This window comes from Glycine max, chromosome 7, assembly GCF_000004515.6.
Source record: "Glycine max cultivar Williams 82 chromosome 7, Glycine_max_v4.0, whole genome shotgun sequence".
Taxonomy (NCBI): domain Eukaryota; kingdom Viridiplantae; phylum Streptophyta; class Magnoliopsida; order Fabales; family Fabaceae; genus Glycine; species Glycine max.
In genome coordinates, this window is record NC_038243.2 from 29,910,898 (window position 1) to 29,921,679 (window position 10,782).

The window sequence follows — 10,782 nt, forward strand, 5'->3', positions numbered from 1 at the left end:
TGTTTCTCTTATAGCATTTGATCATGCCAAAAATTATAATTCTTTCACAGAATTATTTTATCTTAATAATTGAAGTAAAATTATAAATACTTTGAAGTATAATGTGAAATTGAACGAAGTAAAAGGTAGGATAAAAATAACACATCTCTTCAACCAAAAGCTAAATATAGAAGATAGAGAGTGGAACACCATTTGATCCTCAATTGAACAAATCATTCAAATTTGCACTTGCAATTAAAAAAAAAATAACTCCATTTAAAATTGTGAATGTATCTCTTATGCAAAAAGTTGTAGGCCAGCACTACCATGGGTGATAAATGTTATAGTCAATGTCGAGCTTTAAGCAGTAGGTTGTGATAGTTACGTAAAAGCGTGTTTGACACTTGCCACTGGAAAATTATGATATTTTACATTTAAAAATATACAAAAATAATAAATAGAGAAAAATATATTTGTGTATTCGGATGTGCGTTCTTGAAGTAATCAAATAGTGTGAAGAATCTACGAGTATCATATCGAGATCAATATTTGCTATTAATTCTTTGATTAGTGAAACTCTAAAGAAAAAATTCCTTTTTTTACTTTTCAGGTCTAAAACTAGGTTAGAACTTTTCTAGTTTGTGTCTAATGCACTTTGCCTCAGATACTTCTGTTTATAATGTTAAAGAGATATGAATTTGGGTCTTTTTTTAAAGAATTTTTTTTATTTAAAATAATTTCATATCTTGTTATTGTTATAAACATAAAAATTATTTTATATTTTTTATTTTAAGAAGACTTCCGATATAAGACAAAGATAATTTACCATTGATCACATGACTAATTACAATAAATAATTACATGGTTTGATCCAGATATGTAACAATTGAATATTATTCTTATTTTATGGACAACTTTCACATTTTTAAAATAATACTCCTCTTTTTATATTAACTAGTGGAGAGCCCGTGCAATGTACGGGTCGGTATTTTACTATAAGTGATATAAATACTATTTGTCAGAGTGTTGTTTGTATCATTAGACTGTAAGTGAATAAATAATATTTGTCACGATATTGTTTGTATATTTTTACTGTAAGTGACATAAATACTATCTGTCAGCATGCTGTTTGTATATAACATAAAGATAATTTCCATGAAGAGCTGATTGTGTTGAAAATATTTTAAAATTGATTTAAATTATATAAAAGAAACATAGGAAATAAATTAAAAATATTTTGTTTTTCTGGAAATAAATTATTTTAGATGTATTTAATTGTGAAGAGGGACTAAATTTTAAAAATAATTTTGTAAAAATGTTTAGTGGGCATATGAAAGTAATATTTTGATTATAAAAGATAATTTAGACTCATAAAAAAACTATATTTTAGTCTTTGTTTTAAAAAATGTTTCAGTCTATACAAATAATTTGTTGTCATGTTAAATAATTTTGTTATCTCTTTAAGTAATAGTATTTAATTTTGATCATAAATAAATTTTAATTTAATTCAGCACAAAAAAAATTCTAATCATGTATAAAAAATAATGTTTTAGAACAATTTTAGTTATGTGTTACAGGTGGTGGCAGTATTGAGCTATCCGGTTTTTTGTATAAAGCCGAAAATGGACCATATACAGACATGGGAAAAAAAACATAATAGAAACAGTAGTGTATATAAAAACGAAATCAGACAAAGCTGACACATGGTTTCAGTGTTTTGGTGCAAAGGAAACCGAAAAAGGTAAAGAGACAACGAATGGCAGCAGCATACAAATAGAAGGTTTAATCCTGCGGCTACACTTTTGATCAAAACAGTTTTATTAATTGCAACCATTTATTTGAAACAGAAATTCCAACCATTATATTATTATGGAATAATATAATCTAAACTTAAATGATCATTTTATTTCATCATTTAATGTAATTTAGAAGCCAATATTGACCTATCGCTTTTTTCATATAAATACCAACAATATTGACATATCGCTTCAACGTAATTTGGAAGACAAAGTTCGCAAAATCAATATAAAGACAAACAGAGCGCTGAGCAAAATTAACAGAACGTAAATATTGTTAATATTAAGATAGGAATCGTGCAGTTATAGTGAAGAAATTGTCTGGTAGTAGCAGGAAACAAAAACCACAAAATATTAAACTTTTTTTAAATAAAAAGATGAATATAAAAGAACTTATTCGTCAAAGTCAAGGTCGGTGTTGCTGTTGTCCCATTCGATGGTTTTCCTGATGAGCAGTTCCCATGCATGCTCATGAAAACGGTAGTAAAAAGCTACCTCATCTCCGGATCTTAAATTTTTTTCATGAATCAGGTTGAACCATGGTTCTGTAATAGCTGGCATGTCATTGTGGATGTTGAGTGCCCATTTGGTGGATTTTGGAAGTCCGTGGTGGATGGTAATACTTTTTTTTGAGCCATAGACAAATTTGGAAGCTGTTGCAGGAAGTGTCTGTATCATCAAAACAAAGGATGGTTAAACAAATTGATGAGGAAACGACAAACTATGATAGATTGAAAAAAGTGTAGTATAACGCACCAAAGGCAGGTTCTGCTGTAGCATATCATGTGTGATATCAGCTGTGAAAATGTATCTTCTTCTATATATGATGGGCTTTAGGCTAGAGTGGTGGTGTGCAGGTCCGTCAATATAAACGGTGAAAGAGGTATTTTTGTCACTGGCAACCAAACATAGAATGACGCTTTCGTTGAGGTTGTGTGCCTTTCTAAAATCATTCAAGCCATCAGCAAAAAAGCATTTAGTATCGTATGTTCTTACCCGAATGAAATGTATCTCGCCATCGTAGTGGAATAAAACATATTTGGGGTAGTTCCGGAGCCATTGCCTATGATAGGAGAAAGGAACTTGGAGAAGGTTCTGCAGGCAAAGAAAGTAAGGCGAGGCAGTTGAAAAAAAAATGGAAATGCAGTTAAGTAGAAAACGGTTTTTTATGTGAAATGTTACCTTCTGAACTCTGAAGGGTGCGGTGAATCTTATGCTGTCCATTGCATCGCGTAGGAACTATACGAATAATGTGAAAATATTAAGTAACCAAAGGAATAGAGGAAACAGATATAAGAAAGATGAAAATGAGAAGAAGAGGAAATAAATTACAATAGTGGAGCGTGATGCGGAAGTGGCCATAAGGATGCAAAGAAGATGAATAGGGAGTCTAGTTTGGTTTGGCAGGATGCGAAGAAGATGAATAGGAAGTGTAGTATAGGTAGATATATGTGTATAGAAGTGTTGTAAGTGGCGGTGGTGTTATATCGATATAATGACTGATTTAATTAACAAATTAAATGGTGACTCTTCGTTGTTGAACGATGCAAAAAAGAGTTGTGAATAATCACAACCCTATACAGCGCTGACGTCTCCCGATAATGATTACATTTGATGTCGTATAGGGAGATACAACTGCAGTAATTGTCTTAGTGCATTTATTACGATAGTGCCTTAGTGGTGTAAGTTTTATGTGGGATGGGAAAGCGGTTTTTTTTTTGTAAACAAAGTGGAAGTTCAGAAGGCAATCTAATAGCAGAGTAAGCAGGGATATTAAGCGTGTAGGAAGTGTGTACGTATCGGGAAAAGTAAGGGTTGAGCAGCAATTGTGCAGTGTATTTATTAGGAATACAGATTCGTTGGTGTAATTTTAATTTGGCAATGAATATAAGTTGAATTTATTTGTAGACTAAGTGGAAGTTTAAAAGGTAATGGTATAGGACTAGAAGCACGAATACAAACTTTGGATGGTTGGTCCAGGACCCAGGGACTTCGAAAACATTTTCATTAAATTAAATCATATGGTATCATTCATATTCATATTAAATATTAAAGGATTGAAGTTGGATTTATTTGTAGACTAAGTGGAAGTGTAAAAACTAATCGTATAGGAGTGTAAGCACGAATACAAAATGTGCAGGGGTGGTCCAGGTAGTTGGATAACATTTTTGTTAAATCACATTAAATAAAAAAGGATTTCAATTTAATTAACCATAATATGGATTTGTACGTGTATTTCGTAAATAATTGTATGATTTGAAATTATATAAATAAATTACCATGAAATAAACAATTTGATATTGACCATGTAATATAAATTTTCAGATAACATTTGCAGCATTAAATAAATTTGTTGAAGTTGGATTGAATTCCCCAAAGTCAATATAGGAATTTTGGAATGCAACAGCATACATGGTATATGTGTTATATGTCAAACTGAACAAAAGGAGTAAAACCGAATATGATGTAGAATTAAATAAATTTGTTGAAGTTGCATTGAATTCCCCGAAGTCAGTATAACAATTTTGGAATGCAACAACATACATAGTACATGTGTTATATGTCAGACTGAATAAAACAAACAAACAGAAAGATGTAATTAATGCGACAGCATAATTGTATTGTACGATGGAAGGATACCTGCTTATAAATTGGCAAAGACTTCATTGTAAACAACATTACTGGTAATATTTTTTGGATTACCGTCATTGTCATGTATGAGAATATGAAGTCCATCTTTGCTTTTAACCCTTGAGAGTGCAACATATAGTTGGTCATGACTAAAAACTGGGTGTGGCAAATACAGTCCTATGTGGTGTAATGATTGTCCCTGATATTTGTTTATAGTCATAGCATAAGAAACTATGAATGGAAACTGCCTCCTTATAAGTTTGAATGGCCATGGAGATTCAGATGGAGACATATTTATTCTGGGTATGTATGTCCTATTTCTTGAATTAGGCCCAGTAATTGCTTCAGCCTCAATCACATTAGATCTGAGTTTGGTGATAATGAGCCTAGTTCCATTGCACAGGCCATCAGTCTGGTCGAGATTTCGTATTAGCATGATTGGAGTTCCAACCTTAAGTTTTAATTTATGATTAGGTATACCTGATGTTTGCAATGAATACATAAATTCAGGTGGCAATAATGCGAAAGCAGGATTGAGCAATTCATCTGATTTATCAATACTATCTACGATGCAATACTCTTTTTCGTTATTGGGTATAAGTGATAGGACATAATCATTTATTTTGTCAACAATTTCTTTTTTAGAGGCAAGAAAAGCTCTTTTTTGCAAGTAATCTGTGTCACTGTAGTTATCTAACAAGCTGGGATATGTGGCTTCAACAATAGCATGGATAGGATCATCATAATTTTTGATAAGAAACTCATCTGGAATAGTGATTTCTGAAAATCCATCATTATATTGTCCAATTTTTCCATCTCCTATGTCAGGTAGCCAATGTGCAAATTGTTTGAGTTCTTCATTGTTGGGTTGTTGGGGAGCATTTGATAGCAATCTCATGTTTTTTTTGTAAGTTTAAGAATTTGTCAATGGTCCCAAATGTATGATGCATTTATAGTTGCATGGACGATGTCTGAGCGATTACCTTTTGGAACAATTGGCAAGATCTGTCGAAAATCTCCACCAAAAACGATAATTTTCCCTCCAAAAGCCAGATTGTTTTGCATGATGTCTTTAAGACTTTTATCTAGTGCCTCAAATGCAAATTTGTGACACATTGGAGCTTCATCCCAGACTATTAGTTTTGTAACCTTTAATAATTCAGCTAACTCACTGCCTTGATGAATATTGCATGTTGAATTTTCTGTTGCAGGGACTGGTATAGCAAATTTGGAATGTGTGGTCCGACCACCAGGCAATAGTAATGAAGTAATTCCACTCGAAGCAACTGTACAAACAATTCCACCATTGGAGCGTATACCAGATGATAAGGCTATCCAAACAAATGTTTTGCCAGTTCCACCATATCCATAGAGAAAGTAAACTGTAGCTGATTGAGTGTTAACCACAGACATAATGGTATCGACAATAGTTTTTTGCTCATTTGTAATTATATATTCACATATTAACAAATAGTAATATATACTATTGTGATTAAGGAGTTGCTATATCAAATGTGTCATAATTTGTGAATACCTGTGAGCAATTGGTATGTCGTGTTGTATTGTTCTGCTAACATTTCTTTGTCATATGCCATTTCATTATGGATAAGATTATTATGATGTTGGTTTCGTGCATATCCTATTGGGTATGGCATGGATGGAAAATCTCGCAAGCTCCTTCTGTTCGCTTGTAGCATATTCTCAATCTTAGTTAAGCATAAATGAATTGTTTCCTTTTTAGTAAGGCGAATACCTACGATTAGTAAAATAATAAACATAATGATTATGAGTAACCAATATTTATTTAGAATATATAAAATCACCTTGTTTTCTATGATTGAATATGATATCATCTGTCATCCATTGCCATGTCTGTTGCCAAACATATTTTGGTCTGTCCATGGTGTTCAAAAATAAAAGCTTGACAAATAATTTTCTTAGGTAGTGTGCAGTACCCCAATTATTAGCTTCCTGTAAAGCACTAATAAATTCTTGATCACTACCTAGAAAGCCTTTTGCAAAACATGCTTCCCTAAATGTAGGATATACCAGACCGTTGACTGTTCTAATGTCACTGTAAGACTGTGCACCTTTGGCAGTGGATAACATCATTCTAAGGTAAAACAGTTCACCAGCTGAAGGTGGGACCCATATGAGTCTGCCTATTGTATTCCCTTGTTTTCTTGGTTGCCAGCATCTTTTGCGGGCGACATAAACAAATCTTGAGATATATTGATGATATGTAAGATCCCGTCCATAAGAACATATTTTGTTAAAATGCATCCAGGCTGTGAACATGGATTCTTTGATTGTGTTTTTTGATAGGACTTCACCTATTTGTTGATCATCTGTCCAGTAAACATGCTGTTGATTTTCAAGGTGGAAATATAGTCGCTCCACTGCCGGGGAACGTGCATGCATTGGGAATGCAAAAATTTTCCAACATGCTTCTGGGGGAGATACTTATCTAATGATTCAAGCAGCACACATATATTGTTGAAGATAGAATCAGATGTTGGTAAGTTTGAGTTAAACATATAATATCAAATAAATTAATTTATGCTAAATGATTTTGTTAATCAAATCAGGTGAGAATAGAAGGATACCTGCAATCAAGATATTGCTTAATTTCATCTTGATTTCCAAGAGAAGCTGTGATACGGTCAGAATCTTTGTTGATGTATTTGAACAGATATTTAATGGATGTACTTTGATTACACCATTCCATGTTTAAGTGTGTTTTATACTTTAATAAGAGTTGTGGATTGTATGGTACAACAAATCTTTTATCTAGTTCAATTCCATTTTTCATCACTGTACGTCCATCATTTCTTCTCCTATAAATTGGGAATCCATCCTGGTCAACAATCGTTGCTCCATGGAATTTTTTTGGAAAACATCCAATGCACTTTCCATTGACCATACATGGTGATTTTTTATTTGCAAACCCACATGGTCCATGCATCATATGGTTGGACACAATTTCAAATAATTGTGCTTGGGTCTGTTTGTCAGGTATTTCTGCTGAAATCATTTGATCAATATCGAGTGGGTTTGGTAACTTGTTTGAAGGGTGCAAAAAAATTAAAATGTAGGCATGTGGCAATCCTCTTTTTTGCCACTCAATTGTATAAATATCTGTAATAAACTTGCATCAGTGATATTATAAACATCAATTTAGAAAGTAGGGAAAAAGTCATAGAATTTTTTATTACTTACATCCAATAATGTTGCCAAAGATATTGTCATGTTTTAAGTCATTCATTAATTGATTGAGTTTTATTTTGAAAACTCGTGTGATAATATCAGGGCAATTATTGGGGGTCAGATTGGATTGTGTGACCTTGCGTTGTATTTCTGGCCATGTTGGATTACATGTCATTGTTAAGAATAAGTCTGGAAATCCAAGATGTCCACAAATTGCCATGCCATCAAAATACAATTGCTCCATATATCTTTGACTACCAACAAAACTACTTGGCAGTATGATTCTCTTTCCTCTGTCCCTACCAAGTGTTTCAAGATGGTCATTAGAGCCAGTTAAATTGATGTATTTGTCAACCCTGAGTTGTTGTTGATGTTGTCTGACATAGTTTAGTTTTTGAGGCTCAATCATACAATATCCATCAATAATCCATTGCTGAAATAATCTTCTGGAATGAAGTATAGTCTGTGCTTCATTAGTTCTTGACTGTAGGCGGTAACAAAAATATTCGCACAATGTGACTTGTTTCCTCTTTGCAGCATCTATATTGGCATGATCTTTGTGAGGTATATTTAGTTTGTAACCATCTTCTCCTTTTGGGTATAAAAGTGGATATTGCAAAGGCAAATATGCAGGATGAAGTTCATGTATTCTCTTCAGAAGTCCGGATTTTTTTTCTATTATAATATCTCTTTTATCAGCTGAGTGTTCATCACCAACAATCAAGGAAACAACTTCAGTGGTAGTTGGTAAGTTATACAACCTTCCGTCTGTTTGTCTTTGACTAATGAGTTTCATCTTCAAGTCTGGAACTGCAGCATAATGCAATTTGTCCCTTGCCATTCGAAACCTTTGAGCATAGTGATTATGATGATCAAGCATGTCTTTGATTGCAATGATAATCTATTCATCAAGCATATCATGCATCCTGTAAATAAAAAATTAGCCAGAACAATATACACAGCTATTTGAATATGTAATTTTTTACATGTGTGACATAAGTATGAATACTAACGGGTTTTGTGAAAGTCTGTTGATGATCTCATTGTCTGTATCATAAATATATAGTTGTGCAAACTTAGGTGGGTTATTAGGCATAGGGAGGAGGCTTCCAATAAGATGATGTGTTTGTCTATGTATACGAAAAGTTGGAGGTCCTTTTCCAGTGTTATAGGATTTGTCAAATTTGATACCGGGAGATGTAAAGGCAAACATTAGATTATATATTCGTATGTACTGCTGGAAATTCTTAGTTTTAGGATCCTGGTTATTGAAAAGTAAGTGATTTAATGGATGGGGTGGTTCATGCAACAGAGGCAATTGTATTTTTCCATCAGAACAACATAATGAAAACCTTGGTTTGTTTGTCTTTATTTATCCTCTCATCATACCATATCATAGCCTTACAATGTGGGCATTCCCATATAGGATCTCCGATATCAATGTAAGTACCACCTATAAATAAGGTATGAATAATAATTAAATATATCAAACACATTTGAATAAATTTTATAGTTGGAAGATCAAACCTGTATTTTGGTATGCAGATGAGGCAGATAGAAAGGTTTGTTCATCATAATCATCAAGATCATCTATTGTTGGGTCATTTAATGAGTATTCTATGCATATTGATATGGTATAACACACATCAGCCGAAAATATTCAATTTATTTATTTGATCATCAAAGAAACAGAATATAAAAAAATATAAATGATGGATAAATACCTATATCAATGTTTTCCTGTGTCATGTTTACATCATCATCAGTGGAATCTGAGTTGTCATGGCCGACAAATTGATCATGCTATGTAGTGTTAGTTGGTGTCTGATGTTCATCTGGATAATAAACAACCAATTTGGCATTCTATATATAAGTTGACTGTAGAACAAAATCTGAAAAGAATGTAATAATAAATAAAATGTGTGCATGTAGATATTTGATAATAGCATAACAATAAAAATGACCTCTATGAATGTCTGACTGTGTCATATTGGAATAAGGATTACTGCCTTGGCATGTGGATGTAGAAGCAGTTGTTCTATTTTTTTATGCTCAAAAGATGACATCAAATTTCTCTGGATGCAAGAAACATTGACTATATGTCTTTTTGAGCATCGTTCAGAATCATCTATAGATAAAGTCCCGTGCGATGGTGGTGTAGATTGGAAGCTTTTAGCAGGGTTATTATTATGGTTAATGGTTGGACTACATTGTGAGTTAGACTGCAAGTTTTCTATAACAATAGTTTTTGTAAGTATAATATAATATTAATATGATATGAACAATAATAATGTATAAATGTATTACAAATTGCAAATTAGAAATCTGTATTAAGTATTACCATTAGTAGCTGAACGTTGTTTTTTCCGTTCTTGTAAAATACTTTGCCTACGCTTCCTTTGTTCAGCATATTTGTCCATGAGTGGTTTGATTTCTGCAACAACTGCCTTATAATTGTCAAACAACACCAAAATCAAACATTGAAATTGTGTTAAATAAGTTGCTAAATACCAATATTGATCTTTTCCTGTGTCATATTTACATCATTATCGGCGGAATGTGAGTTGTCATGGGCGACAAATTGATTATGCTATGTAGTGTTAGTTGCTCTCTCATGTTTATCTGCATAATAAACAGACAATTTGACATTCTATATATAAGTTGACTGTAGAACAAACTTTGAAAAAGATGTAATAATAAATAAAATGTGTGCATGTAGATATTTGATAATAGCATAACAATAAAAATGACCTCTATGAATGTCTGACTATGTCATATTGGAATAAGGATTACTGCCTTGGCATGTGGATGTAGAAGCAGTTGTTCTATTTTTTTTATGCCCAAAAGATGACATCAAATTTCTCTGGATGCAAGAAACATTGACTGCATGTCTTTTTTAGCATCGTTCAAAATCATCTATAGATAAAGTCTCGTGCGATGGTGGTGTAGATTGGAAGCTTGTAGCAGGGTTATTATTATGGTTAATGGTTGGACTACATTGTGAGATACACTGCAAGTTGTCTATAACAATAGTTTTTGTAAGTATAATATAATATTAATGTGATGATATGAAGAATAATAATAATCTATAAATGAATTACAAATTACAAATTACAAATCTGTATTAAGTATTACCAGTAGTAGCTAAACGTTGTCTTTTTCGTTCTTG

At 32.5% G+C, this 10,782-nt stretch overlaps 1 protein-coding gene across 1 annotated transcript; it reads right to left on the reverse strand.

The window, feature by feature from the left end:
* Positions 1-4,419: 4,419 nt before the first annotated feature.
* Positions 4,420-8,454, reverse strand: LOC106799295 (ATP-dependent DNA helicase PIF1). Its single transcript, XM_026129119.1, has 4 exons — positions 7,884-8,454; positions 5,982-6,159; positions 5,346-5,889; positions 4,420-5,268 (listed from the first exon to the last, which is right to left on the reverse strand). The coding sequence occupies exons 1-4, from the start codon at positions 8,452-8,454 to the stop codon at positions 4,420-4,422; spliced, it is 2,142 nt and encodes a 713-aa protein (XP_025984904.1).
* Between the last annotated feature and the right edge of the window lie 2,328 nt (positions 8,455-10,782).